Genomic DNA, 20299 nt, shown 5'->3' with positions numbered 1-20299 from the left:
AGACTTGTATAATTTCAGTTTAAAAAAAAGGCAAAGTTTCAATGTTATTTTTTTCCTTATGAAAGATTTGAGATTTCACAAAGATGTAATTTTTCATAGGAGAGCAAAGTAGAGACAAAGTAAATTACTTGCAAGTCTAAGGAATGTATTTAAATGAGCTGCTGTAATGTTTTATTTTCATTCTGGTAGAGATTTCTCAGATTATAAGAATGGATTTCTTGGCAGCCTCACCTAAGGGAGTCTTGCAAGTCTCCTGCAAATAAAATCACCTTCAGAATCATTGTTCCATTTCTCTTTCTACCTCTTGTGAGATTTATTTACCTTAAGGGTTGTAAGTTGTCAGAGTTTTGATCTGTACTCATCTATACCTGTGATAAATTTTTGCCTTGGTTTAGAGCAGACTTAATAAATAAATGCCAGTATTACTAGCTAACAAATAATTTTGCACATTTATTTAGCCATGGTAGCATGGTGTTGGTGTAATGATAACTAGTTATTGAGAGATTATCCTTTTACTGAAAACATTCATGCTTTAATAGGAAAGAAGGAAGAGGGTTTTTTTCCCCTAAGATTTTGTTTCATAGTATCTAGTTTATAATTTTAATATATATATATAAAAAGATAGAAAAACATTTATTTCAAGGAAATCCAAAACTCTTTTATCATGTTTCATGACAGAAGCATTTACATGGAGTTGCTTCAAATCAGGTTGCAGCCTTCTGTAGGACATTGAGCAGAGACTGTGCAAGATTTAAGCTAAATTTATACCAGATTGTGTTTATTGCTGCCTTTCTGTAGATGCAACTTATATTGACAAGAGAGTGCATAAACTTTGCTGGGAGTCATATGTTTCTGTCATCATTGTTGCATCTATTCCAGATCTTTTGCCTTAGTTTAAAAAGGAGGGGTTGGGGCATATATCAGTGTTTCCCAAATGCTTTTAGTGGGGTTAAGTCTCTATCCTTACCTTGAAAAAAACTTGGCTATGGAGCAGTGGAAGGCAGGATGGTACAGGATCTGGAGGGTCTCCATCAAACAGGAGTTAAAAGGAGGCTGAAACTCAGGGGTTTGGGACAAAAGGGTGCTTTCCTTACACACCACTGCTTTGTGGCCTTGGAGTTTGAGGTTTCTTCTCTGGAAGAGTGACTTCCCTGGCAGTACTGATGAATCTATAAATCAGGCTTTCCCATGTGGAAGAAGGAAGTTGTTTAATGTGCCAATGCGCAGACGTTTAGAAAATAAATTTGACAATATTTCCTTATAAGATATTTTTATCTGTTAAATTTTATTGTAATCAGTTTATGGAGTCAACAAAATCTTGAAATGGAACTGCTTTTAAGTGTGGATTTTCTTTTTTTAGCACTGGTTGGACCATTCAAAATTCATTAAGAAGCAAATAAAAAGTAAGTACTATGTCTCTGCCTCTTTATTTTGTTACTTCCTAAAGAATTTGAACTTCGTGTATTAGAACATGATAGAGAATGTTTAAATATAGCCGTTAATGGAATAAATATGTCTTAGGAAATAGTTTTTATTTAATGGGTAATTGTCTGACTATATTATGTCTAAATGCAAGAGCAGTTATTAAGCAGTAGCCCAGCCTTCAGAAGCCCTTGTTGAACACGTGCTGTTTGTCTGAGGCAGAGTAGGTTGCCAGGTAATTTCAGTCTGATCTGTGAAATTAGGTTGCCTGGACACAGATCGCGCTTCCTCTTACTGCTTCTGATCCAGAACAGATATCCTGCGATTTTTTTCAGAGAGTGAATGGAAAATACTTCATTGTGTAATGATTAATTTTTAATTTTTTTTTTAATTACTATTTTAGAAGTAAAACCAGCAGAAATACCTGCTGTTTTGTCAAATGTAGTTTTGAAATAGCTGCTATTTCATCAAAGGTAGTTTTGGATGGAGGGGTTGGGTTGGATTGGGCCACTGAGTCTTCTATGAAAATTGTCTAAGGCAGGGAAGTAGCTCCTGGATTTTTGATAATCTGGTTGCAGGCTTGGGTACAGTAGAGCATTGGCATTAACATGTTTTGTTACAGTACTGCAGCTGGCAACAGTCACGGGCCACTGAAGACATGGCTTCTGTGAGATTAAAATGTAGTGTTTCTCAAGGAAATCGTTGACCCCCTTGCAGGAGCTCACAGAGATGGGTCCTGATTGCTTCAGTGGTGCTTTGCCTTTCTTTTTGATAAGTACCCAAATATCTAGATGATTTTTGTAAATGGTGGAGTTCTTCAAAGGCCTTTAGGATAGTTTGGTGTCACCCCATGGTGTGTGGGTGTCAGCCTGCTAGAATCCATGGTGAAGATAGCTGCTGTGGGTAAGGTTTTTGCTGTTTGGGTTTCTCTCCCTTTTCATCACATCACAGACTGCTTTACCTTAGTGACTAACTGACCTGCAGCTGCACTTTCTGAAATAGATTTGTCCTTTTCTTCTGGAAAATCAGTGATTCTGTAATACCTTCAGCCAGTTTAGTTGCATGCTTTTGTCTGTTTTTAATCTGTGAAGGGCCTGTTTTGAAAAGAATTTGGCCAATCCTGGCTCTGAGGGATGACAAAAAGAGGGAAGCAATTTTTTGGGTGTTGTAAAGGTCTGTCTCACAACAGGATACTTTCCTTCACCTTGCATTCAGCAGATGCTTTGTGAAGAGTTCCTCTTTCATGATGGATGTTGCTCACTGCTCTTTTCTCCAAATCATTATCTTGCCTATGCAGACCTCACCAGTGGTGCCTAACTGTGAGCCCAGGGTGCTATAGCCTGACTTACAGGAGCTGTACATGGAGACAGAATTAAAGCTCTGATTATTGAATTTTAGCTGCATGTCATTTAGTAGAAGGATCATTAATAGGCACGTGTTCACTATGTTGATATGGTGTTACGGAAGACCTTAGAAAAGTGTGGAAAAGTAATTTTTCCATCAACTAATACATTTGCAGGCAGTTGGTCAGAAGATGAGGGTTAGGCAGATAAGGATGCATTGGTCACAGTCTCATGGTAGCTGGATAACTTCTTATTATCTGTGTTACATGGAAAGTCAGATTTAGCATTCACCTTCTGACGTTAGGAAACACAGTTGCAACTCCATGGAATTTGTTAGCTTTCTGTTTTCAGGGGTGTCTTCCAGAGTCTTCTCTAGCACTTTCCACCCTATTTATCTTACCTTTTCTCATTCATGTGTTTGAATCGAAAGCTGATCTGTTGGGTGGTAGGTGTTTTTGTTTGGAGTAGTGTTTGCGCCTGGTAAGGAGTATTACCCTCTCCTTCCCTCTTCCTTCCATGTCCCCCTGGGCCCAGCAACAGGCAGTGTACCTGGAATTTACTGTCATTCACAGCATGCTGTGGGGCACGCCTCTTTGGACAAAAACTTGTTTGCCAAATAGACTATTGCCTTGGTAAATTTGAATTAATGAGTATCATAAAGTATGGTAATCATCTATTTTTTGGTTTATTGCATGCATTTTTAAATTTAAAAAACATGAAATGTTTTCTCTGAGGAATTTGAAAAATGTAATCAATTTTGGGTTTCTTGGGTTGTGGGGAGGTGTGGAGACTGTTCTGCCTTAGCAGGACTGCAACGAGTATAAACCCTTTTTCCCCATTTAAAATCTGTGCCTGTGCAGTTGGACCTCCGTACACGTTGCATTTTCGAATTAAGTACTACTCGTCAGAACCCAACAACCTTCATGAAGAGTTCACCAGGTAGGAACTGTGCATGCCTGATGGGGTAGTTAAGACATCTGAGGCTCGTGGGGATACTGTAAACAGGTGATTTGAGCTTTCTTATTATGAGTGGTCATTTTGTCTGCCTTCTTTGGTGTTTTCCTACTGTCAGAGAAACATCATCTTTTTTATTTGCTGCCAGAAAGCATTCAGGGACCTCTCCAAGCGTGTTAGTGTGTAGGAGATGCTGCGTTTTGGTGCTTTGAAGTTGGCAAAGAAAGGCAGTGTTGGGTGGGGAGAGCTGCAGCTGGGAGACACCTACCCTTGATACTTGCCATCCTCTCAGAGTGTTTTCCATTATGTCCTGCTAAAATGCCAGTGCCCTGCTTTGTTCCTCCTGCCCTGAGACTTGGGGGTGATTTAATAATGGTACCGAGGCCACAGAACTGTGGGAATGGCCAGCCTGAGTTCTTGGTTAACAGCTGATTGAATCACTTCTGCTTCCCCGTGGTTCTCTGTGAAGCAAAAGCCTGCATTGTACAAAGTCACTCTACAAATATCTGGAAGTCTTTTGTTTCCATCTGCTGGGCTGTTTTCTGTGGACCTGTACCTTGCTGGGTCCGTAGCACCTTGGTGTGATTCAGAGCATGTTCTGCAAACTGGGAAAGGAGCAGCTGTGGGAAAGGGCTTACTTATCTTTTGTATCTGCTTACTTTGTGTCTTCTTTGTATAGTAGTCATCTATCTTAATGTTATTTTATGTTTTCTTTTGTTCTGTCTCTCACCGTAGGGCACTTTCTGTGTCTTCTAATTTGCTTGGCAATAATCAGTGTACTCCTAATCAGCCTAAGGTGTTTAGAGATGGTTGATTGTTGTAGTTCATATGCATCTGATGTTTACATTATGGCTGCAGGCAAATGATTTGCTGTCTGCTGTGCCAAGCATGGATTTTTCTCACTGCCTGAGACAAGATTAAAGAGCTAATTGTCACCACCTTATGATGTAGACATAGGGTCTTTAATATCCGTTATCGATTTAGTCCAGCAGTGATAATTCAATAAAAGGGCATATTCCTATACAATGTATAATTAACTTGGAGAAATCCCTGCCACTTATGTAGCTGAGTATAAGATCTTAAGAGAATCCAAAAATCTGGATGATTTATGGACATCTCTAATGAGAAAATGCAGTTAAATTAGTAGGAATAATATGTGTTTTCTGGAAACTGATGTAAGTCTTCATACATCAGGGTGCATGTCTGACAAGTATTACATTTCCCCTGTGGTCAAATTGTTGCATTACTGTCTACCACAAGATTTCTTGCTTAATCCTCTGAAGCATATGATCCCAGTCACAGTGAGGTTGTTTCTGAGCTATGTGATCGTTGCTGTGATCAAGTAAGACATTTTGTCTGAAAGTATTAACCTCTGATGCCTTGTGATCTAATTGTTGCTGAACGGTGACATTTCAGAAGACTATTTTAATTAGAAAAACACTTTAGTCGGCTAAATACTCAGTGTTGTGAACAACTTCTTTTGATTATAAGCTTGACAGACGACCACTGTGAAACTGTGTAAGAAAAATAGGGGCACTTTTTTTTTGATTGGGGAAAGTAATTTTGAATTTAAGTATTTTATAATTCTTAAATTTTTAATTCTTATAATTTATGGGGATTTTAAAAGAATCTTTATGCTAGTTGGATCATATTTTCCATGTAGCGTGTTGAATACAAAGTGAAGATTAATAACTATATACTCAAAATCATTCTAAGTGGAAGAAAAATCATCATTAACAGTAACTTTGAACTTTCCAGGAAGGGGGTGTTCAAAACTCCTTCTGGAGATCTGCTTTCTAGAAAACTTCAGTTTCTAGTGAAGCTACAAACATTGCTTTCTCGTAATTAACACGGTATTGTGAAGCGTCAAAACCCTTCACCCACTCTGGCTTTTTTCAGTTTAAAACCCACAGTTGAAACCCAGAGCATTTTGGAAGACATCTTCTGTCACTTGTATGTGACCTGATTAGTTAGTTTAGTTATAAAAATGACAGAGGAACATGTCTATACTTGTGTGTTGTGGAGAATTTTCTAAGGTATTTTGCTGATTTGGAGTAGCAACAATTGAGGTGCCAGTGTTTGTCAGCCTGCACACAGAAAAGGAACGAGAGTAAGCCATACCCACCAGAGCCACCTGACACTGACAGGAGCACTGCCCAGAGTTTTCTTGCAAATTTAGAAGAGTTCATCTGGGCTGTCAATAAGAACAGGAAGTATACTTGTTAACCCTTTGTCTACGCATGCAAATACCCAGCTTCAATTAGCAAGTCAGGTATTCAAGTATGTGAATCAGAGATGTGACAGAGAGCTAACATGGACAAATCTGATTCTGCTCTAGTGTTATCATGAGAAATCTTAATCTTCCTTTTCATTTCTTTCACTGTCTGATTCCAACTATTTGTCCTTCTCCACGTTCACTGCATATCTTCTGTGATGAAAAACAGTCTTTCTAGCATCCTTTGTAAAGATAGCAGAGGTTTGTGTTTGCGTTTACTGGGCTCTCAGGAGTGCTGCATGCTTTCTTCTCTTGATTCACTCATCTTTGCAAGCCTCACCCCACAGTGTCCAGAGCAGTGCAGAGTCGGCCTGTGCCTTCCTGTCCTTATGACTTCACAAGTTCCTGCATGACTGTGGCACCTGTGCATGCCTCAGAGCACAGCTCTGAGTGGTGTCAGTGAAGCATGCCTAGAATTGAAGATTAGCAAAGCAACAGCTTAAAATACTACAGCAGTTTGAAGGCTGTAAATTCCTACTTGGCTTATTAAATAAATGTGTGAGCTCTATGGAATTTGGGTTTCTTTTATTCAGAACTTTCCTGCTATTTTTAAGTGACATTTTGGTATGAACCTTTCCTTTTGCCCAATTTGGATGTTTTCCATGTTCTGTATTTGTGTTTGAGGAGGCAGCTCTGAAGCCTGTATGCCTTTATCTGTGTTTTGTTTCTAGATACTGTAGTTCGATTCCTGCCTGAATTAGGTAATACCCAAATTTAGGAGAACATTGGAATGTCAGTAACATTTAGGTGTATGCTCAGATAGAGCACATCCTAAACAGCAAAGCTTTCGACAATGTCCTGAGCACAACCAGTGGACAAAAAACATTCTTCTCTTTGATTTTAGTGAAAGCTGTGGGAGCTTTGAAGCTTGCAGGGTGTATCTGTGTGATCCCAAAGCCCCTTTTTTTGTCAAGAGCAAGTTATTCATATTGCTGTTACTACTCAATGAATTGGGGTATTCTTCCAGCCAGTGGAGCTAGAAGGATGCCACTGTAATTACTTCTGACTTTCTGAATTTTTATTTGTCAGGTACCTGTTTGTATTACAGCTCCGACAAGACATTCTTTCAGGGAAGTAAGTACCTTTTCACACTTGCAGCTATAATTTAAAGAATTTATAATAGTTAATCTCCCAGTGATTTAAAATTGTAACTTTTTAATCTTTTTAATTCTTTATGCTGTTCATGCACAGACTATAAGCATGATTTACAGTCCCATGTGCATTTTGTTTTTCTTTAGAATACAGACATATAGGACTTTGTGTGTATCGTGACTGTATTACTGACTAATAGAATGGGGAAAGATTTTGATGGACTGACCAGGTGATGGAAATGTTTAAAGAGAGCAAAAACTGTCCTGGGTTTTATGACTGGAAAATGTTAACATGGGCTCACCACATTTTTTCAGTATAGTAGGTGAAATAGAGGATGAGAAATTTGAAGTGCAACACTGTGTTCAGGTTGACTCTGCAAAAATATTTTGTGTGTTTATAGTCTTACCCTGACCCATATTCACACCTGCTCTAATTTTTTTTAATTACAGAAACAAAAAACCTCAAACCCATATATTCTACAATGCCGTGTTAAAGTAAAAATGGTTCCTTAGTTGATTTAGTGTTTTCTCTGTTAGTTCAAACTTGTTTTATGGTGAAGTGTATCATGTTTAATGCTAATCAGAATGTACCAACTTACGAAATAATAATATACAAGTGAAAATTAATTGTAGATGTTTCATAGCATTAGTAGTTTGTGGAAGTTAATGTTTGTTTTTTGTATCAGGCTGCTTTTTAGCTTTATTGCAAGAGGAATTCACTGACAAGAGATATGATTTTTATAGTTTGGTTTTTTGTTTTGTTTTTAAGACTGAAATGCCCATATGAAACTGCTGTTGAACTAGCAGCTCTGTGTCTCCAAGGTATGCAATCTTTTGAAAGTGGTTTGTCTTAATTTATTAAACTGCTCACCTACTGGTTTCTTTTCCTTTGTTAGTAATGTGTTCCCACTGATTATGTATAAATGCCATTCTTTTACCCAACGAGAAGAGTTTTAGGGAGATCACTTTCTTGACTCACCTGCATTCATAACTTCTGAACTACGTTAGCCAATGTCAGCACACTTGATACAGGGATGGAGACTCTAAAGCATGGCTAGACAAAAGTTTCTTGGAAAGCCAGGCCTGCTTGGGCAAGAAGGACCTAAAATAGCTCCCCACTGAGGGAGAAGCTGTGGTGCGTGCACAAGTGTTACCACTTCGGCCTGAAGAGCCAGCTGGCCCTTCACACAGTTTGTGGGAGGTGGGTGCCTGTGAATATGGGCTTCCTGCTGCCTCAACAGTGCCTGGGAGAGGAAGTCTCCACAGCGTGTGACTCAGGAGATGGGTACAGGGCAGGAGGGAGGGAGTGGCAGGTACTGGAGAGGAGAGAATTATATGGGAAGGTAAGAACTAAGATCACTGCTGTGGCAGGAACAAGGATTTCAATATGTAAAAGCAATTCCAGTACACTGGGTTTCTCATTAGGTTATTGTAGGATGATGTGGAGGTTTTTTTGTTACTGCAATCATGTTAATACAAATATTTGTTCCATCTCGGGCAGTTTGTTTTGCAGATGGGGAGGAAATTTTTGTGATGAGGCCCAAATCAAGTTCATTTTTTTCTAAAAGAACATGCAGTGAGCTGGACCATTCTAAGCATATCAGCAGCAAAATTAATTGAAAAATTCTCTTCCTGTTTCACTGGTGGTTGGCCATGGCACATGGAGAGCTTAGTCAGAGTCTCTTAGTTTAATATAGCACTGGAAGTCCCTCAGTGGTTCTAGATGGACTTGACAGGAAAAACTGGGAATTCAGTTCCAAGCAGCAACAGGTGTAAATCTTAAGGCAATGGGCTGTTTTGCTGCACCAGTTGGTACAACTGTGATTGTCTGGTGTGCCAAGAACTGCTACAGGCAGACTCCGTTTGTCTTTCTGAGGTGGAGGAAATACAGAGCCCAGATTTGATTTGTTGCTTACGTTTTCACAGATAGAAACTCTGGTAACCTCACATCTGGTCCAAGCAAGGAGGACCAAGCAAAGAATAATAGGTTGATGCCTCAACATTTTGGGTAGTAACTGGCACCTGTGATTACTGTGTAAATGCAATACAGTAGCTGCAAGAAATGCTACAAAATGTTTATGATGTGTCCAGCTCTTTACCAAAGCTGATACTCTTTGATTCTGTCTGTGGGAACACACTTTTATACTTTCTTGCTGTCTTCTTTTTTTTTTTTCCGGTTTCAGTTTTCCACTATTTTGACATCATTACTGTAAGCTTGTCCAAAATTATTTCATTACTGCAACTAATTCATTCTCTTTGCTGACATACATAATAATAAGCATTTTTGGTGTAATGTTTGCTATATTTTATTGACATTGGAAATGTAATTAAGCAGAAAAGTGTAAAGAAATGTCCATTATTCCCTCCACAGTGGGTTGCATTTACTCTGTAAAATCCAGTCTTGCTCCTTAGTGTACCTTTCCTAAGGGTGAAGAAAAAGCTATAAATTGCTATTTAGGCACTAGTAGTCTCAGCCCTCTGAAAGAAAAGTCTTTTCTCTTCACAGATCAGCTTTAAATTTCATACTTCTGGGCTTTTTTATCAAGGAAGCTTTTTGTTATAGTAATTTTTGGTTTCCAATAGCAGTTTTCAAGGTTGGTGTTTTGTGTGAATCATCTTTCAAATGTGAAGTGTTGATTTGTTGCCAGTCCCATGAAGGAAATTCTGTAGCAAATAACGTTGGTTTGTAGTATGGGGTAACTTGTGAAGCAGATCCATAATATTATGCTTCAAGTAGGGATTATCTGCAGAAAAGTTGTCATCAAACTTGAGTTGTCACTGTTACAGTAAGTTTTTAACTGCCTCGTTAGTGTTGTATGGTCTTGGTGTTTAACCAGATATACTTTTGAAGCTGTTAATTAGATTGAAAAGGAAAATATTTTCTCAGATCTCCAATTTCCAGTTCTAATCATAAGACATCTTCATGGGATACTGCAAACTTTTTTCCTCTCTGTATAAAAAAATCAGCCATACATTTACAAATAAATATATTTTTTGAGTTTTCAAAAACTTTCTAGGAAATACCCTTTTAAAAACGTCCCCCAGGTTATGCAGTTATTTTTTGAAGAGCACAGATAATGTATATACATGTGCTATGTAACACCTGCCCCACCTCCCACCCCTCCTCCCCCCCCCACCCCCAATAAAGGGCAGAGAAGGGGCATGCCAAAGCATGTCATAAAACCACAAATGAAGAGATGGGTCTTCTGCTGTGCCCTTGCACTGAAAAATATTAGTGCTCATTCAGGGAGTGCAGTTCCACCCCAGCAGTGACAGTGTCCTCACAGAGTCTGTGACAGCCCCTTCTTCCACTGCCCTCCAGCCCTGTGCAGGGAGCTGGCAAGTCTCTTACCGACTCTTACCTTGAAGACTTGTTTCTTCGAAACCAAAAAGATAACAGTTTGTTCACCTGAGAGTGAATAAACAGTGAGTTCAGCTATGGAGAAACAAGGGTGATATTTTTCTCCTGCCTAATACTGCTGCCTTAGCTTCTTGTGTGTCTTTTGTCATACAAGCTCATGATTCTTCTCATCCTTACACATCCTCTTTACAGCACAGTCAGACTTCATTCCCCACCTCCTCTCTCAGTTAAATAGTAGAGAAATCTCCTATGTTTTCCTTAGATGGTTGGCAGCACATCAAACTTCAGACCCTTACTTCCCCCCCCCCCCCCGCCTTGAAGTCCTCCTTGCTAATGTGTTTGCTGTGGCTCCCTCTTGTATACTGGAGACTGGACTGCCAGTAATTCTTAACAATATCTCTGTTAAATAGGCTTTCCAGCTTCGATGAAACAGCCACAGAGCTGAGATATCTGTATGGCCTTTTTGTTAACAGACATAGGAATACTGTAACTCACTATGGAAGATTACTGTTGAGAGAAAAAAATGTGTGTGAGACTAATTAAAAATGAAGACTAGTGAACTCAATCTGTTTAATATCCTCAGGATTACTAAATGTTTCAGCAAAGCTTGAGTTCTCAAAACCACCTAGTAGGTGTTATCAGCCAACAGATTGGATTTTGAATGTAACTTCCTATCTACTGATGGATCCTGCTAGGTATTTTTGAAGTCTGGCTGTGAATAAAATTTTTTGCAGCTGTTAAGTGTAAAAGTGCCCTGAAGCCATAAAACTGTGTTCTTCAAGGGATTTAGTTTCCCTCTACGCTTTTCAATTTTTATTTTTATTTTGGTGGTAGTAGTAACAGTAGTAAACAGTTAAGAAATGCGGACTGACAAAGCCCTGATTGGGAATCACATCATATGTCAGGTGACACATGGTATTGCTGAAGAGTGTATTTACCACTGGTGTTTGCTACACAGTCCCGAGGCAGTGACGTTGCAGGCTCTCTGTACAGCTGAGAGGCTCCAGGAGCAGAGCTGTCACAGACACAAAGCTGTTAAGGGCGTCAGTCGCTGAAAAGCTCAGCACTTGCATCTCCGGCTGGGCTCAGTGGAGTTGGCAAGTGTTCTGCTCCTAGGAAAAAAAATACCAGAGCCTGAGCATGTAAGTGGAAAGTGACACCTTAATTATGTTAATGTTTCAGCATTTTTTTCCTTCAAAATTACTGAATCTGAATATTACACTACCACTGTGATTTAAAAAAAATCACACACAGCTTTATCGCTAGTTTGATGAGACCAGGTATTCCCTTCGTGTTTTGACATGAACAGAAACATAACAAAGCATGCAATAGAATGGGAAGTGTTTTGGAATGAAAAGTATGCAATGAGAGGAAGTTTCAAAGTAAACTCTTCTAAAACAGAAGGTGCATTGATGATTGTTTTTAGTAGAAACTTTACTTCCTATATGTGCTTTAAAATCAGGAGAAGCAGCTTTAGTTAAGCTGGTTCAGTCATAACATTCCTGAATGTCAGAATTCTGTACCACAATCCTACACTGCTCCTGCAAATTTGTTTATCTGACTTCTGCTGTAAAATCTGGTTTGAATTTACTGGGGCCAGGAGTAGGAAGATGGGGTGGTAACTTAAAGCATTGACACAAGTGCATTCTGCAACATGCTTAGAAACTTGCAAACTATCATTATCTTTGTAGGGGTAATGGAATTAAATGTTTCTGGTCATCCCAAGAACTTTATATTTTTAACTTCTCAATTGATTGATTTCAGCTGAGTTGGGAGAGTGTGAGCACCCTGAGCACACACCAGAGCTCGTGTCTGAATTCAGGTTTGCACCAAACCAGACCGAAGCAATGGAATTTGACATTTTTCAGAAATGGAAAGAGTGCAGGTAGAGTACCTGTGTGGGAGTGGGGTCTCTAGCAACAGGTTTGCTTCTCTTCCAAAGTCAAATCCCTTCAACAGGCATGAAGTGGGGATTATGTTTGTCAGTGTAGAAGTATTATAAAAAGGATTTGAGCCCTCTCCTTCTCTAGAAATAGCAAGGAGTAATTTAGGGAAGGTTGGTGGGGTGAGTTTTAATTTTTTATTGGTTTTTCTTTAGATTATTTTTAATAACTTAAGGAGTCAGGTCTTCTTCCTGTTTATGTTGGAAGTAAATCTCTTTCTTTCTCTCCTTCTTTCATTCAAACATAAATTTTGTGTTCAGGATGGTAGCAAACTAATTTCCTGTCATTTGTTAATAAATGTGGTACATTTCAGTGATGCTGTGTTACCTGAACTTTCATCCTTATTGGCAATTTTAGACCTTTTTCCATTTTCAGTCTTCTGATTTATTTTCATTTGGAGGGAAGAGGGTAAAAACATAAGCTAAGCTTGAAATACCATTTAGTGTCGTTAAGATTGAGGACACAAAGAAAAGGTTAGGGGAAGGAACTTGAAAGCATTTAAAGTGGACAAAAATCTTTTACCACGAAGTATGAATTTTATTTCATAGGGGAAAGAGCCCAGCGCAGGCTGAATTGTGCTACTTGAACAAAGCTAAATGGCTTGAAATGTATGGTGTAGATATGCATGTAGTTAAGGTAAGATTCATGTGATTTTTTATTTTATCAGTGTGAGATCCCTGCCCTGGTGTGGGTCAGTCCCTGAGGGGTGTCCTTGTTTTGGTGTGGATTGCCCTGTGGGCCATGGTCCCTCAGAAATACTTCCCACCTGTAGCACTCCTTCCAAAGGTGCTTCTCCATGCTCCCACAGTGTCCCTTTCCACATGCTTTTTCCTATGTCCCTCAGTTTCTTCCTGTTGTGTCTCCTTCCCCTGGCAGGAGCTCCCTGCTCTTAAACGCGGGTGAGCTGAGGTGTGGGCTCCCCTGGGTACAGTGTTGGTGTGGGTCCATCTCCATGGATCTCAGAGCCACTTGGAGCAGCGCATGGCCTCCTCCCACAGAGGGCACCCTGCAGCCTCCTGTTGCCAAAATGTGCCACTTTGCACCCAGTACAGATGCATATTCTTCTGCTCTGTAAAGTTAAAAAAATATGCCAACCTCATTGTTTAGTTTAAGACCTATGGATTTTGCAGTCCTACTGTAGTAAGATTTACACTGCTAATGGCGGATTGATTATTCTCTACTTGCTTGCAGGGAAGAGATGGTTGTGAATATGCTCTTGGACTGACACCAACAGGCATATTGATCTTTGAAGGAGCCAACAAAATAGGCTTATTCTTTTGGTAATCTGCTTTTGTGTTATATTCCTTTTTGTTAAAATGCTTAAATCTTTCTCGTTTGCATAATGGGATCTTGGCTGTATTTTGTAATTTTTAATTGAATCTACAAAGTTTAAAATCTGAAGGTAAAATCTGAAGGTAGATTGGCCTGGTTAGAAGTACCACTCTTAAACGTGAAATAGTTGTTGAAATAAAATTCTTTTAATAGTCTGTTAATCTCGTTCTTTTTGCTTCTTGTGTTTAGGCCTAAAATCACAAAAATGGACTTTAAAAAGAGCAAATTAACGCTTGTGGTTGTAGAAGATGATGAACAGGTAACTTCTTTCCCTTACTTGGGCCTGATCCAACAAAGTGTGGTGTGTGCTCAGGCTGGTAAGAACACAAGGGAAGCTCAGCACACTGTTGGTCCAGGCTGTGTTTCTCCTACCAAGGACAATAACTAATATCATGCATGCCAACTTCCAAAGCTTTTGTTTCTGCATTTAGGGCAGAGAGCAAGAGCACACATTTGTTTTCCGGTTAGACAGTGCCAAAACGTGCAAACACTTGTGGAAGTGTGCAGTGGAGCACCATGCCTTCTTCAGATTGCGAGCCCCAGCAAACAGTAAATCTAGTAGATCCGACTTCATAAGGCTGGGATCACGCTTCAGATTCAGGTATTTAGCGAAGTAACAGCACTGTATTTATCTTTGTACAAAGGAGCAGGTACAGCTTCCAGCAGAAGGCAGTAGTTTACTTTGTTTATTTCTGTATTTTAAGTGGGAGGACAGAATATCAAGCAACACATGGGACAAGATTACGCAGAACTAGTACATTTGAAAGAAGGCCCAGCAAGAGATACCCTTCTCGAAGGCATTCCACTTATAAGGGTAAGTGTTTTCATACATGTGGTCACTGAATCTGTCATGCAGGTGTCCCATTAACTCCTATAAATGTCACATTATAATCAGGACATCTGTTCCACATTATAAAAAGAAAAATATGTCAGATCACCTAAAAAATCAGAATGTACATGGTTTTTTCTTTGCCAGAGTTTGTTGTTCCCATCTTCTGTTTTTATCTACAATTAATTCTTCCACCCCCATCTATGGAGGAGGTACCTATGGTTTCTTTTGTTGCTCTATTGAGGAGGAAGGAAGAGTTTCAGAAAACCCAGTAAGGGGAAGCATGTAATGTTTTTTTGAAGAATTGCTAGTGTCCTGTGGAGTGGAGCAGTGTCCAAAAGCCTCACTGACTTGCTTATCTAGCCAGACAATTTTAGGGTTATTGAGCAGTCTCATTATGCAGTTGTTGCTGCTTTCCTGACTGTAATGATATGTTATTCACCTATCCACACTCTGACCTTAACTAACTTGCCCTGGGAATTGAGATGTACTGAATTTAAATGGAATGACAAGGAATTGATTTCCCTTGTGGTTTTGTAATTTGTCCTTAAAAACTTGAGCTGATATTTTTGTTCCATGTAGAAAAGCCTAGGAAGGAACACTGCAAGACAATCCCCTTCAAATTTTGTATTGCTTGAGCCTGCAGGTATAGTTGCCATATGGAGCAGGGTGAGCTGACATTCCCTTAGAATGTCTTTGCACTCGTTTGCATTCCCAGAATATAAACCACAGTTCCATGAACACAGTTTCTTGTGGTATTATGGGGACATTTTTATTTCTCATTTACAGTGGGGGGAGAAAGGGTAACAAGCATGCATGCTTTCTAGAGGGTGTAACTCTTTCCCCTGGTTCCTTCCTTAGTACATGGATGGAGCCTGTTTAACTGAAATGCAAATTTATTAAATTTGTGAGATGCTGTTATGTGAGACATGAGAGTCAACTATATAGTGTGGGTTATTTTATTATTATTATTAAAGAATGAATTCTTTACATTTGATTCCTACCATAACGGGATCTGACAGACATGCATGGCATGCCCTGTGTCTCAGTGCCTCTGTACTGATGTCTGTGAGATGGAGGGAGACGAGAGCAAGTGTGGCTTCTGCTTAATTATATTCTCTGTCCATTGCAGCCAGTCAGAACTTTTCATACCCAGGTGATCTCCCTCTAGAGAGCTCAACAGCATGTTTGTTAAGTTAATGCAAAAACTCCCTGTAGATTATTATCTTTCATGCATCTTTTGGCCATTAAGGCCTGTACCTAAATGCAGCCCACAAGGGTGGGATTCTCTCCTAGCTCTGTTGCTTTTGAGACTTTTGCAGTGTCTCATTAACTTTGTGCATTCAGCAGGCACTTGGATTTTCACTGTATCACTGAGAAGCTTTTCAGTGCTCTTGAAGCACGCACTATCATAAAAAAGAGACAATACATCCCAGTTACTCAGCTGCCTTCTTCGCCATTCTTTCCAGCCTGTCCAAAGCACAGGCCAAGACCTTGTTGCTCAAGATTACTCAGTGCCTCCCAGGATTCCCAACTAATGGGCTGCTTTGGCTGCCATTGTTCCCTGTAATAAGACACAGGCCATTACCAGCTTTGTGAATACTCTGGTTTCAGTACGATATTGAAAATTTCTGCAAGGTGTAGTTTCTGATTTCCAAGGGACTCAATGGTACTGACATGGTACTACAGTAAGGTAAGAAAAGAAGTGGTCTGGTTATGCAGAACATACTCTGCCAAAAGTCCTTTTGTGGCATTTGGGAAGAATATGCTTGTCTGCTGTCATCTCTGAAGGGCTTTAACTCTTGCAGGACCAGAGGGAGGTTTGTCTGCCCTGTACTTTGACATGCACAGGATTGTTAGAAAGCACTGGGCTGCACTTGAAATTCAGACACTTTTGTGCAAATATGACTGTGTGAGCATTCACTTTAGCCATAGTGTAACACCCCAATAACAAGAACTGCAAAATGGCTGATATTTCACTTGTCTTAAGGTTTTGTGTTTGTTTCTTTTTAAGCAAACAATCCTGTGAAAGCAGCACAACTGTGGTAAGTGACTGCCCAAGTTCTCTCTACCTCTCAGTTGCTGTTCTTGGGCTAAAAGGATTCTGAAGACAATCTGAATTAGGATTTGTAGAAACAGATTCTCTGGTGTGGGATGAATTGCTTTGGCATGTCTCATTATGCATCACCAGATTCTTCTTGGGGAATACCTGTTTCTATTGTTTAATCTATTTGTTTTTATTCTTTTTATATTTGAAATCAGACTAAAGTAAAACATACTTCCTTTTTGCTCACTGCTATTATGCTAGCTTATCAAGCATAATTTGTTCCTGTTTTTTAAATGTAAGGTGAAGAAAAAATTTTTACACCCCTCTTTTATGTGTTAACTGCTGTGGTGTATATCTTGAATAAAATAATGATGTCCTTAAGAATATGAATTTTACTTCTCTCTTATACTTCCCTGAACTAAAAAACATTGTGACATAGATGTATTGATTACATAAAAGCAATTTTTTTTTTCTCTCTTAGTGCTAAAAATACTCCTGAAGTCCATAACTACCAGGTAAGAGCATAACAGTTACAGAGGAAAATGTTGCCATTTTTGTATTTAGTGGTAAATATTTTTGCTCTTTATAATTTGTACAGCTGTTTTGCTCCCCTTTCCTTACTCTGGGGTGAGATTTTCTGATGTGTCAGAAATAAACAGCACCAGATTGGGGTTAAGGAGAAAGTGGAGGGACTCTTTTCTCTTTTTCCCCCTGTTCTTGGATGCTCTGCAAGCTGAGCTCACTCTATTTGCCATCTTCTTTCCCTTCCCTTTCCTTTCTGTGAAAGTTAAAGCCTTTGGGACTGTGAATGTGATGGGCCCCAGGAGACTGCTCTATGAGCAAGCTTTTGTCTAGAGCAGCCTCTCACATTGGATGATCGTGACAATTTCAAAGTTGCAATTATCTCCCTCATCACAACACTTACAGAGTTCATTGCTGGTCAAATGCTTGTTGGGGTTTTTTTTTTATGCACTCCAGGGAAAACATTACCTGGTTTCCATCTGTGCTACTTGACAGTTAGTGGTACTGAGAAAGCAAGCTTCCAAACTCTGTATGTGCATGAGAACTTAGTCTTAGCACTTTTTATTAAAACTCTCACTAGTGGTTTTGTTTTACTGTTTCTCTTCAAGGTCTTGTGGCTATGAGAGGGAAGTGCTGTCACCAAAGAGAGGTGACCTTCTGAAGCCTGCTGTTATAACAGTAACCTTTCTTACTCTCCACCTTTGATCAAAGTTGACTTTTTTTTTATGTGCCAGGTTGTCTGTCAAACAGGAGAGCAATTTTCTTTGCCTCTTCCCATGAGTGTGTCCTAATGAGTAGGCTCATCACCAAGAGGCTTCACGTATGTGCTCAATGACATAGGAGAAGGTCTGAAGCAGTAGGATTTCTAGGGTACACTGGGAACATATTCCTCATGACCCCAGGAAAATAAAAGGTTAAAGTTAATAGGGAGCTTTTATGTGTTTTCTTTAACCAGGTTCAATGTTTTCATTTGCAGCCACAGTATCATCCTAATATTCATCCTGCTCAGCCCCACTGGCATCCACACACACCTGTGAATGTAAGGTAAGCAATCTTCGCTTTGTGAAAAAAAGATGATTACTTCTTTCTTTATCTGACTTGGTATGAAGCTTTGGTGGCCGTATTGGGCAATTCTCTGCACAGAAAAAGCAAAGGGAAGTAAGAGCTATGGGATATAGGGACAGTATTAAATAACTTCTGTTTAAATTTTGCTTTGGAATATGAATTTTTTTTTCTAGTTGATTTCTAATTCAAAATTTGAAATACAGTGTTAGTGATTTCCTGTAGGGAGTATGTTGGATAGAGAGATGCTCAGTAGCTTCCCTAAATCTCATTGCAAATTGATCGGTATTTGTTTGCATTTAATTTCCTAAGGCAAAGAGGAAGCTCATTTTAGTGTAAAATTAAGTTATTAATGTCAGAGTCTTGCAGTGGAGCACTGTTTTCATCTTTTGCAGAAATATATATGAAAAAATGACAAATACGTGGAACAATTTATCAAGCACTTTACAGATAATTAGTAGAATTATAACACTGAGTTTTTGAGAACTGTTTCACAAAAATATTCCTGCAAGGGCTGTTGTGCTATCTTTTTACATTCTTTTTTGTTTGTAGCTAGTGATGAGAGACATTGAGTGAAAAGAAATTTTGGAAAAAATTCAGTCCCATTAAAACCAGCTTGGTGGAATGCACGGTAGAGGCATGCACCTGCTGGTAGATACGTGTATATATGTGTACACATGATAAAAACCAGCCACTTTTTTATCCTAATAAAAAGTAACCTTTTTAGATGACTCAGTCTTTTAGAGAAATAATTACCATCTTCAGGAAAAAATACCAATACCCTAATCTTTGTTTCGCCTTATCTAGCATTTATATTCTTACATTACAATCGGTAGACTTTGTTTTTAGTGTGGGCAGGCTTTGGGGATGAGGCTGAGCTTAAAATGAATGAAAAGACAATTTGGTCTGAGTTTGAGTCTGAGAATGCAGGAAAAAGGCAAGTATCTTTAATATTAGAAATACTAGGTAGAGAAGCAGACATAGGCATTGTCGTCTCAAAATTCCTTGCACGCAGCAGTAAAGCAGATACTAAATTTATGCTAGAAGCAGAAGACTTGAAGTTGGGTAATGAACTTTGCCTGTATTTCAGGCTCAGGAGTCTTCCTGATTTTAGGGTTTGCTTATCCAGTTTATTATGAGTGCTTTAAAATGTACAATTTCACATTATGAAAGAGTGGTTGCCAAGAGAGCTTAATGATTTTATAAATCATTTGAGGTTTTGCTGAAATTTTTCTAAGGATTCCATCACTTACGATACCAGTCTGTGACATTTTAAAGCCAAATAGTTCACCCTGGAGCAGAATGATATTGAAATAAGCACAATAATGTATTGTAGTGTGTGTAGACAAGCTCCCCCTCCAGCCCCTCCACTGCCTGGGCAAAGACTAAGGTCAGTGAAATATGAACAATGGCTTTTTTAATAGCAAGGCTTGTAAGGCTAAAAAAAAAAAAAAAGCCATACTTAAAAGCTCAGTCATAAAGCTTGGTAGAAAAGGTGCTCAGAATTTTTGTGCCATTCAGGTAGAAGCATTTAAATGTGCGGTTAAAGTGGAAGTTTCAAGTTATTCTAACTTGGAGTCAAAGTGAAAGAATTGGACATTTAAGGTCTTGGATAGCTTGATTTGAAAAAGCCTAATCCATTCAACTGTGAATTTGAGATCACAGCTAGAGATGCATAAAATTCTTTCTGCTGGGCATGAAAGAATTTTATGCAATACATGATATATATATAGATAAATAGATAGAGCTTTTGTTAAATAATTTGTGAAATAGTATTTGGAATTGTCTCAGTTTTCTTAGTAAAATTCTTTCAGTGAAATTTCTTGCAGATTCTTTCAGTGAAATTGTTTGCAGTTAGCTTAATATTTAACCTGTTAATTCCAATTAACAGTTGTCGTTATATAACTTAAGAGTATATCCACAAAAAGGTAAAATCTAAACCTTGCCTGTGTTTCTGCTACTATAAAAAAACTTACCAGAATCATAGAATGTCTTGGGTTGGAAGAGACCTTTAAGATCATCTGGTTCCAACCCCCTGCCATGGGCAGGGACACCTTCCACTAGACCAGGTGACCCAAAGCCCCATCCAACCTGGCTTTGAACACTTCCAGGGATGGA

At 39.0% G+C, this 20299-nt stretch overlaps 1 protein-coding gene across 5 annotated transcripts in view; it reads left to right on the top strand.

Annotated features, from left to right (window-relative positions):
• The window catches only part of EPB41L4B (erythrocyte membrane protein band 4.1 like 4B), a 169802-nt gene that overhangs the window by 61077 nt on the left and 88426 nt on the right, over positions 1–20299 (top strand). For all 5 annotated transcript variants that reach the window (XM_039570169.1, XM_039570171.1, XM_039570166.1 and 2 more), the window contains exons 3-15: positions 1361–1403; positions 3626–3704; positions 7024–7068; positions 7855–7907; positions 12211–12331; positions 12938–13025; positions 13581–13669; positions 13911–13980; positions 14153–14322; positions 14426–14535; positions 16565–16595; positions 17079–17112; positions 18096–18163. In XM_039570169.1, the coding sequence (XP_039426103.1) occupies positions 1361–1403; positions 3626–3704; positions 7024–7068; positions 7855–7907; positions 12211–12331; positions 12938–13025; positions 13581–13669; positions 13911–13980; positions 14153–14322; positions 14426–14535; positions 16565–16595; positions 17079–17112; positions 18096–18163 (1001 nt within the window). The remainder of the gene's footprint in view (positions 1–1360; positions 1404–3625; positions 3705–7023; positions 7069–7854; positions 7908–12210; positions 12332–12937; positions 13026–13580; positions 13670–13910; positions 13981–14152; positions 14323–14425; positions 14536–16564; positions 16596–17078; positions 17113–18095; positions 18164–20299) is intronic.

Source organism: Corvus cornix, chromosome 2 (genome assembly GCF_000738735.6).
Source record: "Corvus cornix cornix isolate S_Up_H32 chromosome 2, ASM73873v5, whole genome shotgun sequence".
Taxonomy (NCBI): domain Eukaryota; kingdom Metazoa; phylum Chordata; class Aves; order Passeriformes; family Corvidae; genus Corvus; species Corvus cornix.
Note: the sequence above shows the minus strand (reverse complement) of the source record. Positions and strands in the feature narration are given on the sequence as shown.